General features: G+C 37.3%; 1 protein-coding gene across 1 annotated transcript; it reads right to left on the bottom strand.

Moving 5' to 3' along the window:
• Positions 1 to 13,808: 13,808 nt before the first annotated feature.
• Positions 13,809 to 23,709, bottom strand: LOC126789386 (ubiquitin carboxyl-terminal hydrolase 8). The gene is made up of 13 exons (XM_050515530.1): positions 23,471 to 23,709; positions 22,967 to 23,242; positions 22,135 to 22,276; positions 20,853 to 20,912; positions 20,683 to 20,775; positions 19,889 to 20,230; positions 19,601 to 19,741; positions 19,338 to 19,508; positions 18,659 to 18,916; positions 18,382 to 18,527; positions 17,135 to 17,683; positions 16,261 to 16,534; positions 13,809 to 14,848 (listed from the first exon to the last, which is right to left on the bottom strand). Exons 1-13 carry the CDS (start codon positions 23,563 to 23,565, stop codon positions 14,732 to 14,734), a joined length of 2,664 nt encoding a protein of 887 aa, XP_050371487.1. The 5' UTR covers positions 23,566 to 23,709; the 3' UTR covers positions 13,809 to 14,731.
• Between the last annotated feature and the right edge of the window lie 671 nt (positions 23,710 to 24,380).

Raw genomic sequence — 24,380 nt, 5'->3', positions numbered from 1 at the left:
CAGAATAATAATATAACGATCGACTAATCGCTATGTTTCTTTCTATGAATGACATGCCTTTTAATCTATAAAATAAAAATCAACATTTTTGAGTTCATATATACAATGAGCTGCACTGACCAATCTATAACTGATATAATAGCACGCATCTGGTAAATCACTTGATCTCATCACAATATATAGTATTCACATGAGTCAGACAATGGTTGGTTTTAGAGCTAGTGTAATTGGTCTAGGGGGCTTAGGCTGTATGAAAACATATATATCACTTGGTTCAATCAATATAATAGATAATTAATGTACAAACTGTAGAAAAGCCAAGGGGGGTCTGAACCTGTCAGGCTATAACGTAGTTCCGCCACTGTAAAGGCCGAACTTGGTTTTTTTACTATAAGCAAATATATAAGTAGATCATCCGACACTCACCTAGCTTGTGTATGTACGAAAATTCTTTTTAATTGATATGGTAGAGTAGGAAAAGTAAGATAGTTTAAAGGAGCTAGAAAAGTAAGATAGCTCTGAGGGTTTATATGTTTCTAGCATGTTGAACATTTTTAGTAAGCTTCTTGGCATATAAGTTGTGGTATTTGCGCCATTTATAACTTTGAATTCATCAACAATTGAGCTCCTGATTTTACAGTGCTTGTTCATGAGGCTAGGGTCCTAAGAATTATAACGAATTGGCAATAAATAATAGAAAGAAAAAGAAACATGGTGGAACCAAACAACCGTGTAAGATGCAGACGACACTTCGCAAGACAACATTTGTAGATAAGTACCCTACTGAGGCGATCGACAGTACATAATTAAAGGAAAACTAAATGAAAAAAAAAAACAAGGAATTGACAGATTGCTGACAGAAGTACTCCTCTTTAACCTCCGTGTTCTTTAGGTTGCTCTGTAAACTACTGTGTATCTACCTCGGTAACTGTTTAAACAAAGAAATTAAGGAATTAGGTATTCAAGTCAATGATGATTTAACTTTACTTAACCTAATTATGCAATTAGATAGACCCAGGGTAGGACAAGAGTAGTACTTAATTCAACCGATTTGCCTCCTTAAGCAACTCAATTAGGTATCTGCACCTTCAGGCCCAAGTTTCATTTTAGGTCGATTAATGAAGTCTCTAAGTGAAGATAAGCAGACGTAGCTAGGTCAAATTACAGTTTGTGTCATGCTGACGTAGCAGTTAACCCTAGCAAGTTAGCAAGTACTTACCCAGTGCCCAGGCATGGCATAGCTATGAGCCTATGATCATCATCAACAGGTGATTCGAAGAAGGGAGAGAGTGATAGGTCGAGTTGTAGGTGGGTCCGATAATGGAAATAGTGGTGCGATCTCTCTCTTTCTTTGTTTCCTTCTTTGCATCTTTCTATGGAAATCCAATGAGGCCTGCAGTGAAAGAGCGAGCAGTATATGCAAACAGCAAACCAATACCTACATCAGATACATAGTGGTGGAGTGTAGTATGGCCACTCATTACGTACGTTGCTACAGACTTATACATATTATATATAATGAACAATGCTAATTATACTGCTGCTGCGATCAGTGGAATAGTAATAATACCCGCAGAGAGAGAGAGAGAGAGAGAGAGAGAGATGTGCTTTGTCTACTGGGATAGGGTTAGGAGTACAGAATCTGAAACGTCAAATCATGTAGTTGGTGCTTTGGAATGATGTGTGGGAGTGAGTGGGTCTTGTCCATATGTTTGTCCACAAGATATACAGATGGGTGCTTTCCAGAACTTGCCTTACTTTAGTGCATGTCTATATTTAGAATCGAGCAGGAGAACAGAAGAGACTAGCTAGCTAAGCTTTATCGTGAATTCCATGAATGTCCTCATCAGACTGTCATGTCATGTCACAACTCTCGACTCATTCGAGAGCAAGAGGGGAACCACTGCCACTGCATCCGGAAACAGCATGATATGAGAAACAGTCAAAAGTCATCAAGGCCAGGGAGTATAATTACCAAGTATCTAATTGAATCAATATTTCCGGAAAATTATTTATTACTAGTTGATGTAAATCATATATCCGGATCACCGGATGGTAAGTTTCCGTATCGTTCTTTTATATATTACATATTGTATTACGGTTAAATATTATTGAGTTCATGTAATTATATTCTTCCAACGTAGTTTCAATTCCTCACGTGTCAATTTCACCCATAATTAAAGCCTTCGATTTATTAATTTGATATTGTTCCAACATATTCATGAGCAGTTTTATGATTAGGTATTTTCATTATTGAATCACTAGCTTCTTCTCTTTCTTGTTCTTGGGTTTGAAATTCATCTTTAGGATCTTTATCAACTATCGGATCTTCTTCTTCTGGTTCAACAGTAAATAAGACATTCCTTACAAAAAAAAAAGTTGTGAGGTCCTGCGCAACCTAATATGAGCTCTTCTTGTGTCTTGAATGGAAATGAGTGTGCAGTCTTGAATATGCCATACTCCAAATATTCTCTCAACTACGTTTCCTGAGAAAGCATGTCGACTATTATTGAATAACTCATGAGCATTTTCATGCTGACGACCCTGACCACTAAACTAAACTCTTTCAGATGATAGAAGATACCTCAAATAGGTACTAAGAAACCAAGTCTATTTGCAAATCCAGCGTCAACCAATAATGTTTTTCCTAGTTATACAAATTATGTGGAAATAAGAGATTACATATGATCACTTCAAATTAATAAGCTAATTTGAGAATAAGATTTTACTACCTATGGGTAATTTAAGTCCATTTATACTTGATGCATCATTCTGTATTCTTGAATCATGAGTTGAACCTTCTCACTCACTAAGGACGTACATGAACTCTAAATCAAATTTTGTTGTAGCTATATACTCTAATAAATATCGGTCTCAACATTCACTTATCTCAGGTAATTCACCATTGTTGGGATATGTGGGTCATCAATTGCTCCAATACAATCATGAAAGTTAAAAAGTAGATAACTCACAAAAATAAATATGTACTAAAAATTAAACCTTGCACTATATACTCTAAAGTAAGGGTAAATCTAGTGCTCTCTTGTATTTTAGCTTGCACATACACAAGTTTGGCCATAAGTTTCGGAGCTAACACATTTAAAGTGTAAGAACTTTATTGAAGCTGCTGCTACAAGTGAAATGAGCATGATGAAATATCATGATAGCCTGCGAATATCTGTTGCATATTTTTCCCGATAGTGAATAGAAAAATCGCAAGCATTTCTTCGATGCATATATATTTTGTATATATCTCGTAGAAGTTTCTTCTTTTTGACATTCGGCAGTTTTTGAAACACATCAGGATACATACGATACGTGCCCATGCTTAAAGACTTTAGAGTCTTCATCCAGTTTTTGTTAATATATCTGTATCCATCTGTAGTTACTGGTTTTTGAGTTAGTGGACATTCAATTTGTCTGCGATTCTGGATGGACATGAACTTATGAACCGGCCACATGTATAAAGTAATTGCTTATATGGTCATCAATAAACCCTTTATAGCTTCAAAAATTCTTCCTCATCCCATTCATCTTCATTCATGAAGTCCACATCATCTTCATCCATGACATCTGTCATTATATGAATTGCTAGAAGTATATATGAATACAACATAGCCGCAAGTCCCTATGTAATAAATGGTGCAACGTGTCATATTCTCAATACATAATGGTATACACAAAGTAAACGATAGAACAAAAAAATGCGCTCAAATTCTAACATTATATATGTAGGGTGCTGTTGACACACCTCAAAACTCTATTAACACACCCTTGTCAATTTTTTATTACTTTTAATTTTGATCTCATTTGACAATTACATAAACTACCCCTTTATTTTTGTTTTGTTTTATTTTTTCTTTTTCTCATTATCCCCAAATCCCAAAATCTGGGTTCAAAGTGGAATTGAAATTTACGGTGCCACCGGGGGCGCTGTGGGATTCTGGGTTGTCCAAAACTTTCCGGTTCCAAACTTTGGGTTCAAAGAATCAATTTTTCAGCACCAGCACTGTGGAATTTACTATAGCTCGTAAATTCTGAGTTGCATGAGTAATCAAATGGCCTTTGTTCATCCAAACTTCTCTTGTTTTTGCTACCACTCGTTACCTTCTTCAAATCTCTATCAAATTTCCCAATTTCCTTCCCGTTAACTTTCCTCCCCTCTTACCCTTCCATCTGCGATCTTTATATGGGTTGAGATTGTCTTGAATTTTGTTCAAAAATCAATTTAGGTGCTGATGTCTTGTGTTTCATCAGGCCATAATTCTACAATCTGCGTCCTCTTTGATCTACACGCTCGAGTTCTTTACTAGAAACTTCAGCATCGACTCAGACTCGGACTTCGCTCCAGATAAAAATTTTGTGGAAAGAACTTGCTCAATTTCTTAAGGTCAATTTCTCGGTTTCTGCTGTAATTGGTGAATGCTTCAATAAGTCCCCATTCTCTCCGTCATGGTAAATTGGTAAGGTAGCTTGGAACTTAAAATAGGGATAATGGGAAAAGGGGAAAAGAAAACAAAAGTTACCCCAAAAGTAAAGGGGTAATTTAATGAAATTTAATTAGTTAGCAAATAAGATCAGACTAAAATAATAAAATATTAACAAGGGTATGTTAATATAATTTTAGGGTGTGTCAATAATAGTCCTCTATATGTTTGATATATCCACATATATATATATATATATATATATATATATAGTTCATATCCAGAGTGAAGTTTCATTCTGAAATTAAAGAGTGAAGTTTCAATTTTGACACACTTTTCAGTAAATGTTTTTTTACCATAAGTAATTCAATATTTAGGTATAGTATTCAAGATCATCTCTACAAAGTTTCATCCAATTCAGACATATACCTTATAAACTACAGCTTCCAATAGCTAACATATGCCAAATTCACTTTGGCTGCCTACAAGCAATGCAAAAAGATATAATCATGCATGTCTATCCTATTTCTCGTATCTTCTGTAACAATTCATATGATAATAAAAAATAATACAAACATAACATGATACGTAATGACCCTAAAAAGAAGAAGAAGAAAAAATGTTAGAAGGAAATATCAAGACGATTTTAATACAACTAGATATGCAAGTCTTGAATAGAGTGTTTTTTTTTATAAATTGAAATTACGTACTTATTTATCAGACTGTAATTTTTTTATCAGTTGAATTAATTATTATGTGTATCTGAAACACTACATGACACTATCATGTGGTGTACACAACCAACCATATTATTATATAGTGTGATAAACATGCACGCGATGAAATGAGATAAAATTATTTAAATATGAGTAAGTGAGTAACCAATCATAAATAAACACAGTAAAAAATAGACCAATAACATTAAAATGAGTACGCCCAATGTTCTAAAAAAACGTGCTAAGCGGTAGCCTAGGCACTAGGCGCTAGCCCCACGTTTCGATTTTGCCTAATCGGATCTGTCTGGGTGTTTTTGTCAAAAAATCCACCTAGGCGGGTTCTAGGCCTGTTATGGCCATTTTCGGTGCGGTATGGGCGGTTTCTAGGCATGTTCTAGGCGGGTTCTGTGTAGTTTTATATATTTTTTTATTTTTTCAGTATTTTTTTATTTAGGACCATTCAAATACCTATTTTAATATTATTTTAATTTTTATATGCTATATAAAAATTATAAATAATTAAAATAATACAAACCGCATAGGCCCCCGACTAGTCCTCTAGGCACTAGTCCCCGGCAATCCGCCCAACTAGCCCCTAACGTTTTTTAGAACCTTGGGTACGCTACATAGACTATGTACCGGGTACATATAATAACTTTTCTATTTTTTTAGAGTGATACATTGATCAACGAACTTGGCACATGTGGAGATTTGAGACTCTGACGGTTTCTTTGGACGTCAAAATGACAATGTACAAGTTTGCTACATGTTAGTCTTCTAACTGATTTGTTCGTATGAAGAGGAAAATTGACTGATATTTCGAGATTGTGGGAGTTATAAGTAGTTCTATTTTCTACCCATCTCCGGACAAGTAAGGAGTTCATAATTAAAGTAGTTGATTAGAAATAAGGTAATTTTCAAGAAAAGCGTTTTTTTTTTTTTGGGAAGGAAATGAGTATTCAAAGATCCAATTTACTCACTTTTTCATTAGCTCAGAAAATCAAATCGGAGTTTTGGACTTTACTTAAATTTATATCATTTTGACATTTTTCTACCCATATGTACACCACGACTCTGTGAAACTACATTAACTCGTTTTAGAAACGAGTGCACATCGGGTTTTTCATTTGCAGGCATAGTACGTGTTACACCCCTAAGTGTTGCATGCACTATGTGCGTGGGCAATGTTCACCCTTGCACCAAGCCAAGCACGCACGACAAGCAAGCAAGGAGCAAAGTATACACGGACGAAGCCAAACTTAGAGACCAAGCTGCAAGCAAGGCATGGCACAGGCAAATGCAGGATTGTGCAGGAAGATTAGCCTCACCAACAGGACAGTTGCAGAGATATTAGCCTCGTCAGTCCAGATACAGGACTGTGCAGGGAGATTAGCCTCACCAGCAGGACAGTTGCAGAGATATTAGCCTCGCTAGCAGGCAGTTGCGGAATACATCCAGATTAGCCTCGCCAGCAAGTAGTTGCAAAATGCAAGAAGTTTAGCCTCATCAGCAGGTAGTTACAGACAGTTACAGATAGGCAGTTGCAGAGCAGTTTTAGAATGAGATGGCAAGGGAAGTTACATCCTTGGTGGTTATCCTAGGTAGTTACCTAAGTAATGGGGGTTGTCCACTACATACTAGAATAATGACATGCATGACAAGTGTCATAGGCAGTTAAGGGAAGTTACATCTTCCATGTAATGTAGGTATTTAAGAAAATAGGAACTCTAGCATGAGACTTGGAGAAGTTCTAGTGAACATTGTCAAGATCCTAGCTAATCTATGTATGTTTGCTTTGTTTAATGAAAAGGAAAGCTATTTCCCCAACATACTCGTGCATGTTCATAAACTAGACTTATCCCGCATATAGATCATTAGGTGAAAAAGAAACACTTGAGTGATCGAGAGAAGTACTATCAAAACTATTTAGTGAGTTGGGATTTGGGGGATCTCACACATATCGAGTAGGATAGAAGAGTGCGGCCTCGCTTACAATAGGGTTGAGGAAAATAGGTTGAACTAGGAGTTTGTGGACATCCTAGTGCCATCACGGAGCCCCTTGACACCGTCGCTGTCAAGACCTAAGTAACAAAAAATTCCGCTGCATACTTAAGGCCCGTGACAGTACGCATGTCTTGGGATGATTGGAACAACATATGTAGGAACACAAGCCTACGGGAAAAACGTTACCTGAAACGACCAATGACAAAGAAACGAGTTTTACACCTACTAAGCGTAGTACGGGATTGACAAGAGATGAAGTTAAAAAAGTTTATCAAGCCCAAGGCATAGGTTGTGCTTGCCACAACTTTTAGTAGCCGATATAGTTTCACTCTCGAATTTTGAGATCGTGCAATGTAGGTGCAAGAACAAACAAACACTAGTCGTAGACTGCAGTAATTAACCCAAAGATCCCTAATATTGGTGAGTCAAGAACAAATTTTCCATTGGACAAGAGGGGAGTGTATTCTAGGCACCAAGATCCACTTGCACCGTAACAGATAGATAAACGTTGGTTAGTGAGAAAAAATTAAGTGTTGGGGTCATTTGTAAAAGAGGTTGTTAGAATTGCTTGATGGCCTGATTTCCTCTTTCTACCCCTTTTGAGTTCAAGGACTGATCCCAAAGCTGTAAGAAGCTTTGTTGTGTTTCCCCAGATCTCCCCGTGGTAATATCAACTTCATGCGGTGGTAATGTTCTTCTGATTTGGAGGCATATAGTTTGTATATTTCTAGACTTTCGATAAATATGATAACATATAAAGGCTTGCAAGAGAGCATGTGGTGTGAGATAGAAGCACATGAGTTGCAGAGATGAGATGCTTCTTGCAGGGAGGGGTTTGCTGTGATGATCTGCTAGAATAAGGAAAGAATGAAATTTGGTTGCTGCGTTAAATATAGAGATTGGAGGTTGTTTAGAAGTTAAAATGGTTTTTCGATTGAAATGCTTGACTTCTTGCTTGAAGTATGCTTGAGAGATCTGTGATGTATTGCTTGAGTTTAAGCTTGGGGGGTTATGTGTTTTGTTGTTGGAAAGTTGTCCCCCTGATGGGAACAAGTAGCCTTAATTTATAGGGATAGGGAGGGAAGGTCAATGTACAAGTTCATGGTATAAAGCTACTGGACATTAGAGAAAACCATAATGTTAAGGTTGTATACCCGAAACAAGGTAGTTACCACATGACTTAGAGATGCCTTATTGTACTATTAGAGTGGAGTATGAGAATGGAGAAACAAATATCTACACAATGGCTACTATGTAGCCACAATCTTGATGTTGGAATCAACAAAATTGTTTCTTACTGGAAATATACACATTTGGAGAGTTCAAATTAAAGAGGAGGTCAAAGAAGACTTTACTATTTGATGCAGGAGAATGTGACCTACTGCAGGATGAAGCATGTAATATACTTTGTGTGTTTGAAAAGGCTATTAGCTTTGTGGTTAAAGCATGTAATTGTGTTTAGGCTCAAAGGTTTGAGATCTCTCATCCTTGCATTCCCGTATCAAGATTTAGATTATTGGGGTTGGGTTTTGGTCCGAAGTCCAAACCCGCCAACAATAGAAGATCTCGAATGGGTCTCATGTACTCCCGTTACCTTCCATACTACACCCAAACTTGTAGGCCCCAAGAGTGTGAGTGTGGCTTGGGTCTACGTGTGTGGCATGTTGGTTCAGGAAAATATGTTATATATTTTCTTCTCGAATGTAGTTTTGCATGTGTATACTCTTAGAGCATCCGCACCCATCAAATGGGTTTGCTCAAGCAAATGGTGGGTTCGGAAGCAAATTTTGTTTCAAGCAAATTGATTTCAAATTTGCTCAACCAAATCAATTTTTCCACACACTCATTTACAATTTGCTTGAGAATTCAATTTTGTCTTGTTGTGAAATGATTAAATTTTTTTTACCAGATATACTTACAACCAATTATAATGTGCCACGTGTCGTTATCGACTCGATATTATACAAGATTTCTAATAGATTTTCGACTAATAGAGAATTGACATGTGTCACTGCCACATTTCATTGTTGGCAAAATAATTGAACCAGATTTCCAGTGAGATTTTCGACCAATTGGCTATAAATTGTCTAATATCACTCATTTTATACTCACACCATTGTGAAGAATCAAAGTAGATTTATGATCATTTTATCTAAACACTTAGCAGTATTTCCTTGTTGATACACCAATGAATCCTTTCAGGTTCCACATTTTTTTTCAGGTGGAGACAATGTCAACAAGAAAATGATGACCATATGAAGCAATCATTGATCAATCAGGTGGTCATGGTGGAAGCACAACACGACGATGAACCGCTTGGACTAACATGGCCAAGCGGTTCACGTCGCGGTAAAAAACTGAATAAGCCACGTTGGAGGATATCTTGGGGACACAATCTTATGGAAGATTACTTCATCGACCGTCCAATCTTCGATGCGCAATCTTGGCACCAAAGAGAAGACGCCATTGGTTTGCTAGGGCTACTTCCCAATAAAAGATAACCGGGGCTCTACGAATGCTGGCGTACGGGTCAGTCATAGATCAATGTACTGAAATTACAAGGATGAGGGAATTGACTACCTTCCATTGTACGAAGGTGTTTTGCAGACAAGTGGTTCACCTCTATGGTCCAAGATACCTTCGTAGTCCAACACCGGCAGATCTCATGGGACTACTAGCTAGAGGCAAACGCCGAGGCTTTCCAAGTATGATTGGAAGCATCGACTGCATGCACTGGGAGTGGAAGAACTACCCAAACTCCTATCAAGGGGCATATTCGGGTCGAAAGGGTCGCTCGACAGTTATCTTGGAGGCTGTGGCCTCCTATGATACGTGGATATGGCACAGTTTCTTTGGGTGTCATGGAGCTAAAAATGACATTAATGTGCTCCACCTATCGAATGTGTTATTAGATATCCTTGCCGAAAGAGGTCCAACTACCGTCTACGAAGTCCACAGACAAAGGTACTCGACAGCTTATTATCTGGCTAGCGGATTATATCCAAAGTACTCTACATTTTTCAAAACAATTACCAATTCTCAGACGCTGCACGATAAGCTATTTGCAAAGAAACAAGTGGCATACTGGAAAAATGTGGAGAGGGCATTTGGCATCTTGCAATCTCGATGGGCAATTATATGTCATAGTTGTACAATCCACCACAAATCGATAATGACTACCATCATGTTAGCTTGCATTATATTACATAACATGATTGTTGAGGAAGAATACGTGGAGGATGAGGAAGAAGAAGACTTGCAAAACCCATTGAGGGCTTTCCGGGTTTATGATGGGACAGTGGATGTACAAGGGAATCGAATACATTTTGAGCCAATCAGTAGAGATAGAGCCAATATACAACGGTTTCACGACCGTGTTGCCGATTTTGAATCCGTTTACATCCATAGAGAGCTTTAGAGAGACTTAGTGAAACACGTTTGGATGGTGGAAAAAAGGTGAAATACTCTAAATATGTTTTATTATGTATTTTCATTCCGTTTTAATTAATTATTAAGTTTGTGTACAGTTTACGTATGTGTTTTAATTTTTTGTGTATTTCAATTTCATTTTAATAAATAAATTACATTTTTATTTCTTGAAAATTTAAATTACATAAAATTTAAATTTAAATTATCATGGAAATAACACGCGATTTGAGTGATAACAATCCGAATATGTTTCATCGGTAAGTTGATCTTGACTAGCTCCTCCTTCATTACAGATTTCTAGTTTTCTTTTGGTAAAATACATTTTCAAGATTGGGGTCATAGCCTCCAAATCTATTGTCATGATCCTTGTGTCATTCTCTTGTTTCTTCAATCGTAACTCTTCTTCCGCCCTTACTTCCTTCCGCTTTTCAATATCTATGTACTCCGCGTAATAATTAAGCTCACTTTCATTATGCGCTAGCATCTTGGCGTGCCATGATGCTTGGTCACTTGCAATGGTATGTAAAACCTCAACTGGTTGCTCAATATGAGTCTTACCCTGTTTCTTTTTGAGCCTATCTTCCTTTGCCGCCTTGGTTCCCATTGGTCTAGGCGAACTCGAGAAAGTTGCTGTGTTGCTTTGAGGCGTCTCATTCACTTAGTCGTCATCGAAATCGATGGTTGGAGATGTTTCAGCTGCGGAAGGAGTAGCATCGTAACTACTTGCATATGCAGATGAAATAGTAGGTAGCACTGCAACAAAAGATGAATGATCCATAACCACCTCCTAACATTCAAAGTGTGTAAACTTTTTCTTCTTGGCATTATAGTAACTCGATTGAGCTTGTCGTTCCTAATGAAAAACTTATATTAGGTACATATTTAATTACATAGTTTAAACAAATTGGATAAAACAAATAATGTAAAGAATGCTACATATTTAAACAAATTAGATATATAAATTACATAATTTAATTATATATAATAGAATGAAAAATATAATATATGATAAAATAATGTAAACTTACTTCATCCATTAACGAAGTGCCGCTAGCTACACGTTGCCGCGCCACCGGCAAACATTCGCCACATTTTTGCAAGAGTAATTTGAACTTGTTGTCGTGAGAAACGAGTGCAATTTGGGTCCTCGGCTCCTTTAGAGGTTTCTCACCCGGGACTAGCACCCAGTTTTACATATAATCGGCAAAAATTATCTCCTACAATTTGTCTTTCTTTTGTTTATTACCGTTGTATTCATCAACGCTATGACGGACAAAAAAGATGCACATTTGTAAATCTTCGGAAGGAAGCCAATTATTTTGGAAAAAAAATGCTAAACAAAATGAGGAAGGAGAAGGAGGAAGATGTGAAATTTGTTGTGCATAAATTGGTGTGAGTTGATCAACAATTGAAGTAGTATTTATAGGCAATTTTTTTGGAGAGGTGGAAATTTTTTGGGATTTTTAAACTATTTTTTGGGTTTATTTCCGTTATGATAAAATAGTAGCAGTCGGTTATGAATCCGGACCGTTGGATCGAAATTTCTGATTTAAATGGAAGGCCCAGTTCCATTTAACTGTTGGAGTTTGATGACCATCTGGTAAAGCCACGTGTCAGCCATTCCGTGGTCTTTTTTTTTAAACCCTTTTACTCGCGCGTGCATTGCACTCGCCTAACAGAAAAAAAAATTACAACGTGTCATGCTCTGCCAAGCGGACGAGAAAAGGTCGGAGCAAATTAGGCTCGAACAATCGATCAAGCAAAGCCTTTCGGTTGACTGGGCGAGCACCAGTAGCTCCGGTGCGAGTTTGGATCTGGGGTTTACTCGAGCAAACCGTCGCGGTCCCACATCTTGCTCGAGCAACTCGCCTTGTCTTGCTCGCCGGTGCGTATGCTCTTATAGTCCTTGGAGTATGCATAAAACATATTCGTAATTTTTTAAGTATTAACACAAAGGAACCACAGTAAAAACTCAAGTTGTTTCCTCTCTGCCCGCCTTTAAACCCTTAATCTTCGTGAAATCCCAACCCCTCCACTATTGCTTCCCAAGTTCGACCCCTCGCTAGTCCGCGCCTGTTCCTCAAGTAGATCGAAGAAGAGATCGCCAAGGCCCTGGAAGGTTAAGGTCTCCGTCGTCCCCTCCGCCGCCGCCTCCCATGATGTCATCAATATCCCAAAGATCTTAATTACACCAGATTCGTTCTTCTAGTGTTTTGGGTTTGATGGAAATATCGAAATTAGGTATCAAATTATGAGGAAGGTTTGGATTGGAATTAGATTGTGGAACATTTTCTAAGAAAAACCTAGAAACTTTGGAGGTTGAAGCTTGAAGAAGACCTGCAAAAGCGTTTAGGGTTTACATGTCTTCCCTAAACCTACCAACCGATTCAAATGAAACCATGGCAGACACCTTTTATATCCGACAACTACCCCATCCCAAAGCACCATCTTTTCGTCTTCCGGCGGATATAAAAACAAGTTGCCGACCAAAATAGCGCCGGCAGAGGAGGCCTCTCTTCATTTTCAATTTGATTGATAAGAGATCGAACTCGATTAAGTTTTTCTTAACATGAGTGTGTAACTTGATTTGTTTTTACAGTAGTCTGAGAGATTTTTTTTGTTTCAGTGTTAATATTGGTTTTAGTGCCATAAACGGACGGTTGAGATTTCTTCAAATAATGGTTCACTAACACCTTACAGAGCCCTGAATAAGTTTCAGGACAAGAGATCGAGTTATACATTAAAAAATCACAGAAATAACAAAAGGGGCCAAAGTCAAGATTGCATAATTACTTAATTAGAGAACCGATATTTCATTAAAAAAATTGCAGCGCTCTCGACTTGGAGTACACCACAGGTCACCCCTTGCGTGCACATAGAAAAATTGTGAAATCCAGTAAGATACCTCTCTCGCTTTCAATATCAGAAAACACCGCAACGTTATGGGGATATCATATCATGGCCACCGACTATCGAGTGAAATGAATCCAGACGCAAGTTCTCTAATCTGCCATATGAAGATTAATATCTACGAGGTTTAGGTCAATGGTCAATGGCATTGCGAGTTGAGCCATCAGTGTGGTCCGGGCATCAACTGGGATAGATCAACACGAGTATTGTAGAAATCAAATCAACCTATGTCCCATGGTTACACCAAGATAGGACGACAACTAATGTGGTCCTCCATAATCTACTATAACTATGCAAGTGACAACACTGCGACTTTATTAAATCAATATAAGATGTCCACTTCTCTCCAAATTTATCCGACTGTTCCCTTATAACTCTATCATAACATCCTCTGCCAAATCATGGCTTAATAAGAATAACTTATAAAATACATCAAATTACAGCACTCTATTACAACAAAGTTGAACCAGTTAGATATGTAACTCAACAGATCTAGACAGATTAAGCTTAGAGCCTTGGACAATTGTCTAACCCATCTTTCACCACCAACACATGAATAAACAATTAACCCCCATCACAGTTCGTTACAACAAAAATGAGGGGAAGATGATCCATCAACCCAGTATTGTACCTCAGTGCTGCCATAGTGAATAGATTGTCCAGAGCTCTTGGATTCGACATTTATACCCACATTTCAATAACTTCCAACCACCTTGTTTCCAGCAGCCAACAATCTGAGGGCAGATGAGAATGGCGCCAAACCCCAAAGTAGAAGTACAACTCGGAGTTCAAAAAAGAATGCCAATACAACTTAAATCACCTATGAGGTTACTCCACAACCAGCCATCAGCTATTACAACAAAAAACTAAAACTAATGGAGATTCAGAAGCAGGGTCCCCTTCAGAAAAAATTTCTAATTCAGCTACTAGACTTTTCTTCAGTCTTCATAAATGGTTATACCTGTATACAGTATCTCACTATCACTGTTCATCATCTCTTACTTTGTTAGTAACTTAGTATATGTCACAAACATCTTCAGCACTCTCTCCAAGTACTATCTTCCCTCATTAATATCCATCTTGAAAACTCGCAGTCTCAATCATCAAAGCCAAAGACAGAAGAATGATGGCTTTTGTGGATGTAGTCCTAGGAGTGAAGTGATATGTTTATATACCTAAAGTATATATCTTCGCCATTATACTGAACCCCATATGGGAACTTAAAGATGCATATCTACCCAGGAGTCACACTTCCACAACTCTCCTATAGAAAAGAACATATGCAGCAGCAGACTTTATCTTGTCCTGGTTAACAGGGCTAACATGGCTATCATCAAAGTCATACCACCGGTCGGCCCCGTGCTGCAACAGAGAAAAGCCAGTTGAACGATCAGTGTGGAGCAACATATGTTACTGTATACATTCAATAATAACTTATCAATAAAACAAAAGCAAACAAACCAGGCCTCTAGTCCTCGATGAGTCAATGACACTAATCAGATCTTGATCACTAGGGTAGGATCTATGATTTACATTTTCACTACAACTTGTCATACTGCCAGTCTTGAGAGAATCCAAAGAACTGACCAAGGAATGCAGCATCAACATGACTGAAAAATCGATTTGAGAAGAAACTAAGTACCCAATAATTTAAATTTGGTTACATTAGCCCAAACCCCTGCCACAAAAAAAAAAAAAAAACCCTCACCCCTCTTCTTCCTATCCTATGCACGTACTTTGATAGTCATTAAAACTAGGATATATGAAAAACATTCCTTCACAGACCCAGTGAAAACTGAAAACAATTATCAAGTTCATGGTAATACTATTGGATTAAGTAGAAAATTTATAAGCAAGTCCGATACCAATCTTGCTTATAACTGCAATTTCTTCTTCTCAAAGAAAAAGAGTACAATACCAATCATGTCTTTGACAACATTCTACCAACTAGTTTTGCTTAACATAACTGATATTAAATGCAATAATCTTATTTCATTTTGGTCAGAAACTGAAATTCTAGATCAGCGACATGAGAAATCAGGTACATAGAAAGTCAAACTTATCATGTCTTTCTTTTTTTTGAGACAATACCATCTATATATATCTAACATAACTGATCTTTAATGCAATATTCTAATATCTTTTTGGCCAAAAACTGAAATCATAGATCAAGGATATCAAAAATTTTATCGACAGGTCTAAATCCCAAATGTAAATAAGGCCATGTAAAACCCAAACTCCTAAGACTGGATTCCTGTGGGAATGTTACAATTCAAAATGTTATATCTTAAATTGACCATAAAGGGAGCATTTTGACCAGAGAAGAAACAAGGAATCTTATATACCACGACGAGGTCATGCGGAGTTGATTTAGTTCTAAGCCAATCTAGGACGCACATCTTCTATTTAAAACATAAATTACCAAGCAATTAAGAATCAAATAACAGCATTCTGAGAGAACATTTTTTTAAAGATCCCAGATATAACAAATGACACTGGTGATGGCACATATTTAGATGATGTCACGAGCTGAAAAATCAGAAACGAGCTGCACTCGCTAGAATATGAACTATTTTACTGAACCAAGTTCACAACACAGCAAAGGAATCTCATGTAGCAATAAAAACAAAAATTATTTGATTGTTGATTCACTTAAATGTGCAAAAATTATAATGACCATAACCAAGTCACTTGGATTTCATCAACATAAAGAGTAAGAAGAAAAAGAAATAAAATGCAAGTGAGAAAACCATAACACAAACGACATCACTTACATGGACAAATGCAGTATAATGACCGCCACCCATGCTTCCATAGTGATTACTGACAGCATACAGCATGTAACGATTGCTTAGTTCACCAGTTCTGTAAGCAATGTATGTTGACAAATCAAGGTCATCAACAGGGAAGTCAACATATGTCTCTAGCTTGTTCTTGAGAAAACGACTGTATGAGAATCGCTTTAAATGAATGACCAAGATCTCAGGCAGTCTCCAAAGATCCAACTTCTTACTGGCTTGGCAATGCTTTTTGCAACCAGGACAATACCTATAACAATGATAAAAGTACCGGTTATTAGAAAATGACATGACCACAACTTCATAAAAGATAAGCAGAGGCTCAGCAATTGTATAATTGTAACTACCCTAAATTCTATAAAAGATTATCTCATCAATGCCTTATGAGTGTGGTAGAGGCAACGTATTCATATAAGCAATAAAACCTAAGAAATAATAAACCAAGGATTTGAGCACCGACAGATTGCCTATAGTGCTGTTCAAATTAGATTATGGTGCTAAAGGTTTTACCAATGTACATTAGGCAGTCCGATGAAAGAGGCGCATTTTCATAATAAAATCTATTTACATAATATAAGAAATTGATGAAATTCCCCTCCTAAAAGTTCAAACAAAAGTTGGGCAGCATAAGGAGATCGATAATTTGGAGCCACTGCTTTCAGGAAGCTTCACTGCGTAATATTAATAACATGGAGACCCAAACCTAAAGCCAGAAAGACCTCTCATTCAAATGTATTGTCAAAGGTATTAGAGATGCATGAATGAAATTATTCAGTGATCCAGCTTATAAAAGCGTCGTGTAAATTACTTTAAATGATAAACTCAAAAGCGTCAAGATGTACCCACTAACCACATGTCTTCAGGCCCAAGAGGCTCTTCCTTCAAGAATGCTTCAAGGCACTTATAGAGAGAAACCGTCTCCTGAGGCTTTTTTGAAAAAAGCCCAGGCTTGAAAATCAACGGCAATGAGCTCAGAACTCGCATATCATACTGCTGAACATATTTTTCCGGCCAACATACAGCAACATACATATGCTTGGGAAATTTCCTCTCGATTACCTCAGTCATCACTATCTTTTTTTCCGTTTGATTACACTTTTCATCTGCTGTGTAAAACTGAAATTCACAATCCAATATCGAGTCAGCACCATTTTTATAACAGAGGTCCACATGCCCACCAGAAACAGGAGGTGAGGAATCCTCTTCTCCAGTGACCTCTGTAGGAGCAGCGCCCTGCGAAATGTCAAAATGTGCTTCGGAGTGTTGCCCAGGTATTTGAAATGGCTTAACTAACTTAAAGTACTGATTGCAGATATCAGATCCAGTTGCAGAAGTACAAAGTCTTGATACAAGAGGAATTCCAAATGACTTCCAGCTTGAACTCCCATGCATGTCCTGCCTGACAGTATCAAACACATAAGATGATGGTGGCCATGCTAAATAATGAAACATGAAATGGAGATTATATAAATCAGGCAAGACAAAGATGGCAAACTAAAATCATCTTTGATAGATTAGGGGTAAAGGGGTACTGATTGAATCTAATCATACAGCCAAGAAGATTTTGAATGACGGAGAAAAGAACATGTATTTGTTAGAATCAGCAATTCCACTAGATGGCCCAGCAGGTCGAATAAAGAATTAGCAAATTTAATTCTTTGCTTTTAAACATCACCTAATAAAAGAAATAACTTATCAATGAATGTACTTCTTTGCTAGAATAAAGTTTTAACTTACTGAGTAGCACCAACTGTGAAAAGATGGTGAAATCCATTTACATCCAGCCAATGGCTGGAACATAGTTTACAGCATTGGAATATGATAATTATACGTTAAATTGGTGACACATACAAAACTGTTTTGTGTTCTAATGAGAGTTGTACTTCATACAAGAGATAAAAATTATTAAAACTGGTATTTTGTTTTGTACTTATTTTTACTAATGATAATTATTGAGCTGTGCTCTTCTATATCTACATGCAAAACCAGCATCACATGCCCTTACACCTTAATCCTTTACAATTTGCATGGGAAACAATCATACAAGAACATAAATATCCCACTATAAAAGAGATAAAGAAGGAAGATACTACTTACTCCATTTTCTGATGTATGAAAACGACCAGAGGTAATTCCTCAACATTTTTCATAAACCGATAAGCAACCAACTGGTCACCATCTCGAATTAAGGATACTGCATCAGCAAGCTCTTCCAGATACCGAATAATGCGATTGTTGTATATCTGCCCAAGTCTATAAGCTTCAGAGATCAAACCATTACAAACAAAAACAAACAAGGAAACCAAAACACACGCACTCCCATGCAAACACACACATATAACACAAATTTCATACAACAGCCATGGCACAGTACCTCGGCCACTAAAAAGGTTTCATCAACCCCAAGTGAGCAGGCAACACCCAACGCTCGGATAAGATCTTCAAATTTTCCATGCTTGGGCACATTAATAGTATATTCAGATGGCTTCGAACTTCCATCAGTGCTGATAACTGTTAAAGTCATTGTTCGCATCATTGTCGAAGGTAATGGTAGTGACAGGTACATAAACGGATCAAATGTAACAGAGACCTTTTTGCAAACAGGGCAAACTAATGTAGATTTATATTGACCCTGCAATTTATTAAAAACAAATGAGGTGATGCATTTGGTCATAGGGCAACAAAATATTTTTTCCAAAAATTAGAAGCCAGATCACACGAACTCAAACAGAAAATAAGATTTAAAAAAAAAACTACAGGTATGTATTTCATTTGGAATGGTAAAGTCATTGGTTGGAATCAGTCAAGCATACAATAAACTTGTACCAGTTATTTTCTGACTGATCAAGCATTCATCATTTCTTTAAGTTGAAAGATCTGTAACAGTGTAAAATATTTAACCACTAGATCTATATATAGTTAGACAAATACAATGTCAATGGAAAATTCTAGACTGAAGTTTGCAAAACATATTCAAAAATATATTAACAAAAGAATAGCTGCAGAAATTTAGTCCAGTAGAATCAAACAATGAGTCTGAGGAAGAATCTCACTTGGCACACATCAACAATGATAGAGTCATTGCGGGCTAAATGATTTCGCCAATATTCATCAGCTACCTCTTCATCCGGTCGATCATCACCATCCTTGACTTCCACATAAGGCTTGCATTTTACACGATTCAGATCTTCATGAAGTCCATCCAACAAAAAGGCCAGGAGTTCCTATGACAATGATATGGAATAAAACATGAAAATCCCAACCTTCATAAACCCTGAAACACGGAGACATCAACTCTAGAGAGAAGAAACTTCACTTGTGAATCATGTTGATTAAAGCCATTAAACTGAGGAGCAAAGCGAGCAAGTTTTGATTTAAATGTCCTTGGAGCCACAGGACTTGCTCCGGGAGCCCATAACTTCCTCAACAAATCTCCAAATGCTAATGCAATCTCCCCCTGTGAAAGAATGTGTGCTGGTAGGCTTAGAAAGAAGAAAGATACTCTTGAGAAAGCAAACATCTTAGTAAGTAATTATTTTATCAACATAAAAAATCTGCATATTAAGGTATAAGTTGATCAAAAGGGCAACGAAAGATGACATACATCCATGCCCAATGGATTTTCCTGATTTATCTCTCTAGCATAATCTCCAAGAAAATAGTCAACAAGCTTTGGTGTGTGAGCTAAGCACTGGATGGAGCTATTCATGAAACAAGTATTTCCAAGGTTTTGCAATCCTGTCAACCCCAAAGACCCAGCTTCAGAAGAGCTTCCCCAGAATGAACGAATGAAGCTGGAATGCGTATTGCCAGTAGAACCATTCATCATAACTGAGGCACCACAAGAATTTCCGGTGGTAGAATGTTGCAGGACCAACTCATCTTTTTTCCCTTCCCTGCACTTGATGGAATCTGACAATCCATATACTTGCAACTCCAACAGGATCTGTAAACCACTCGTACAAAAATAAAATATCAGACCATGTGATCTATTTCTCAGAGGTCCAATACATATATCTATCAACATTAAATTTAACATTCTAAACAAGTTACAGTGGCAGTCACTTAACTTTGCTAATAAAAACCACACACGCACGCACACAACCAACCAAATGATATGGAATGAATTTGACCATTACACCTTTGACCCCACCTAAATACAAAATGCAAAAATCCTTGTAACTTGCTGTATCTCCTAAATTATAACTAAGAGGCTTCAAATGAACCAGTAAATGCATATAGAAGCATAGAGCAACAAAGGGTTTTGTGTGATACAGCAGCGGTAAGATTGTGAATCAGATTTCAATAGCATCGACAGTAAGTACACTTAAAAAAAACAGCAGAGTATCTAGACTTCAGAGTAGCAGGAAAAAATGCCGAGCTGAAGTAGCAAGTTACCTCATCTGATTGTCGTTGCAAGTCTTTTGGAAACTTGCTTTTGTCATTAGTAAAAAATAAGTTGGTCTGGCCAGAGAAATCCCAGATGCGTAACTGATGCAAGAACAGAAATTAAAAAAGTCAAGACCTTGATCCTGAAACAGCACTTCTTGATTAAACAATATAATTACCATGTCAGACTCCAGGCTGAAGATTTTGCAGGCTCTCTTGAATGACTCAACTGCATTATCCTAAAACAAAAAAGATAAATGAGAAAACAGAAAACCATGTTAACATGCATATATGCCTCTAAAAATACAATCACCAGATGTTTAAAAGAGTAAAATGAAAATAAAGAACAAACACTAGCTTCCAATGAAATAGTAATTCTATTTTAAATATTAGTCTTCTATCCTTCACTTGCTCATGTAAAGATACTATGAATTCCAAATTATAAAAAAATCAGAGCCATTCAAAACCAAAAGTGCATCCACGGAGCACATTGCTGAAGAATATGTATGATCTTGTGACCTAAAAATCCACTCTAAATTAGTTGCTAAACACAGGATATTATGTTCAACCTGCTTTAAAAAAAAGATATATTCAACCTGCTTAAGCTAGTAAAATTTCAAAATCAAGATTGTGTCCCTTAAATCAATGAATGAAGCAGCATAAGTGTAACCCACCTAATTTGAACACCCTTGACTAAATTTACAAGATTAAAAAAATATTTAAACCACTATACACAGGAACATATGCTACCCCTGCTTAAACGAGCTATATTATGAATTTTTCACAATCAAGATTGTGTCCCTTAAATCAAAGTAATGAACCAGCACAAGTGTAACCCACCTAAAATTGAACACCCTTGTAAAGTTTAAAAGATTATAGAATTCATAAAGCACTATTTTGTTCTTTTTCTCTCTTTCTGCCACCCACCACTGTGCCGCCTTCATAAGCATACTGACATGGAAGAAGAAATGGCATGGCCATCTTGTGCCCCAAGTAGGATGCACACCCACTGGGAGCAGTGCCCTAAAGGGGTGCTCCCTCCATGGGAAACCCTAATTTTGTATGGTTCTCTATTTTTTACATCATAACGTTTTGAACCATTTTATAACAGGGTCAATTGAAATTTAAAACAGAAAAAGAGAGCGGTAGAGGTAAGGCCAACAACAGTGCCACTGAAAAATGAATATGAATGACTTGAACACTGGATCTATGCCCCGTTGGTAGCTCATTGAAAATCCAATACTTAAAAATGTTTAAAGAAATGGAAGCAGTTCATTCCCAATGTACTTTGACTGGTACTGCGATCACCATTTTTTTAGGCTAATGTCGGAGTTTCTGACAATATGCTTCATGCAACCTCTGAGGCCACATGCATCATGCATTAAGAGTTCACGCTATCCTACCAAGTCCAAATTTTCAAATTCTAAAGTGGAGATCAAGCCAGAAAAGAAAGGAACTAACCTTTTTGGTGATTCTTACTCCCAACGTATTAGTTTCTCGTGGTACAGAAAGCCTGAGTTGTAACGGATAGACATCAGTCTTGTCATCTTCTGCAGCTGAAAAACTCCGACCATCCTTAACTGCAGCTTTAGGATCACTATGCCTACATTGATACAGCAAGCATACCATCATTAATAAGCACCATATAAATAAATATGATTAATCTTGGTGCAGTAAATATGAGCTTTACTAAAATAAGTTTGTAGAGATTTTAGCGTTATGTCAACTATCTCTCCATAGTACCATACTGCAATGTTAAAAAAGCTGGGAGAGGCATGCCTAAGAGTGTACCAAAATTGCCAAGGTCTGGATCAAAGGTATAAGAAATAATATGCATAGAAATTTACCCGACTTTCCAAAATCAGAACAAAAGTTTCAAAGATGTCCTATAAAAACTAGTGCAGATGAAAGAGACTTATAATACTGCACAAATGGAATCACTAAAAATTATATCTCCAGCGCACATGTGCCGAATTAATTTAATGAAACACAGTACGTGATGCTATCAGTCAAGTAAAACAACATTCAGTGCAGTACACAAGTAACTGCACAATCTAGAAAGTAGCAACTCAAGGGTGAAACATTAAACAGTCATACACTGCCACAGAGTGAAAGATCATCGCCAATCCACTTGCACAAAAAAAGCATAAACTCAAGTTTAGTACCGGAACACACTCCTGGGCCAGCAAATAATGTAATTAAAAGTTCATTCAAACTATAACTGCCGGCAACGAACAGAACCATTTCATCACTAACAATTTAAAAAACAACCAATGCCATACAAACTGCTCACCATCTAAGTGCCTGAACCCACATTTCTCCAGGGACCAACGCATAGTCTCGGCCAGAAACACCAACCTCACCATTTCCGGCATTCTGCACAGCCTCATCCTCTCTCCTGAGATTGAAGACGAGATCCGAGTTGAAAATGTTGTTGATAATCTTCATAGGGCCACCAAAGGCCGAAGCTGCCGGTGAGGCCACAGACAAAACCCCTTTCTTCCCCCAATCAGAATCCGAATCCGAACCGGAATCCGCCAGCACTGAATCCTGTGCATCCCTCCACCAACTGAAAAAACAAACAAATCCAATTCAACTAAAGCACACCAACATACAAAATCCTAGAATGCAACCCATGCACAAATCTAAAATCCAAAACAGACTCTCTGCAACCTCATTATTTCATTTTATTTTTTTTGAAATCAAATAGTAATTGAGAGAATTGGAATAAATAGTTTGCAGAAGATTTGTAAGGGAGGGGATTAAAAAAGGAAAGTAAGGAAGTGAGAGAGGGGACCTGTAGGGAACGAAGTAAACACGCTGCTGGGAGTCGGAGTCGAGACCAGGAGTGGAATCGGGGAGATCTTCAGAGAGAACAGCGCTGCTCTCCATTCCCTTCTTCTTTCTTCTTCCTCTCTCTCGTGGTGGTGTACTGTTGTATATAGATATATAGATATAGAGAGAGAGAAAGGGGTTAGAAATGGGCTGGGGGAATGGAGGAGATCATCAGAGGAGAGAGAAGAAACAAAATGGAGTTTTTATTTTAGGGGAAGATGATGGAATCGATAAGGAGGGAAAAATTATATTTATATTAATGTCTGTGTTTTTTTTTTAATACGACTTTTATGTATGGGTTGTGCGTGTGAGAGAGTGACTATTATTCTGTGGAAAATGAAAGCTGGAGTTTTGAACAGCTTTGGCGTCGTTGGACTGTTCATCACGTGGTCCTCACATGGCAGGAGATCAAACAGCACACAAATGGGGAGATTTATTTATTTCTGCAGTAATTTAATTTAATTTAATTTAATTTAATTTTTGGAATGAATCTCAATATCGGTGATACATACAACAACAAAAGCGAGAAGGAAATGAATCTCTTTTATCTGGTTAGGTCTGAAAGATTGTAGCATTGACAAATGAAACTCGGTCACATCATGTGTTTGGGACTTTGGGATCCACATTTGAACACCTTGTCACATTGGTTTGAGGGACTGTATCTCCGACGAGTTCACTAGAATGGTTGAGCATAGAATTTCAATTTCTTGAAGACAATGCGTGGTCAATTTGCCGATATTTAGATGACTAAATGAAGTAATGAACATGATCGCTCTCCACCTTGACAAAACATAAAAACAGAAGCAGAAAAGATGAAACTTTAATCATGTAGAGCCACCTCTGCTGAGAAAAAAATATCCAACCAAAAAGGG

This window comes from Argentina anserina, chromosome 3, assembly GCF_933775445.1.
Source record: "Argentina anserina chromosome 3, drPotAnse1.1, whole genome shotgun sequence".
NCBI classification, from domain to species: domain Eukaryota; kingdom Viridiplantae; phylum Streptophyta; class Magnoliopsida; order Rosales; family Rosaceae; genus Argentina; species Argentina anserina.
Note: the sequence above shows the minus strand (reverse complement) of the source record. Positions and strands in the feature narration are given on the sequence as shown.

What these genes read in the sequence shown, in the direction of transcription:
- LOC126789386 (XM_050515530.1), bottom strand. Translation starts at nt 23,565, where the DNA reads ATGGAGAGCAGCGCTGTTCTCTCTGAAGATCTCCCCGATTCCACTCCT. An exon ending in GTTTACTTCGTTCCCTACAG is followed by an intron (nt 23,243 to 23,470) that starts GTCCCCTCTCTC and finishes TTGTTTTTTCAG; the next exon opens with TTGGTGGAGGGATGCACAGG. An exon ending in AAACCTTTTTAGTGGCCGAG is followed by an intron (nt 18,528 to 18,658) that starts GTACTGTGCCAT and finishes AGACTTGGGCAG; the next exon opens with ATATACAACAATCGCATTAT.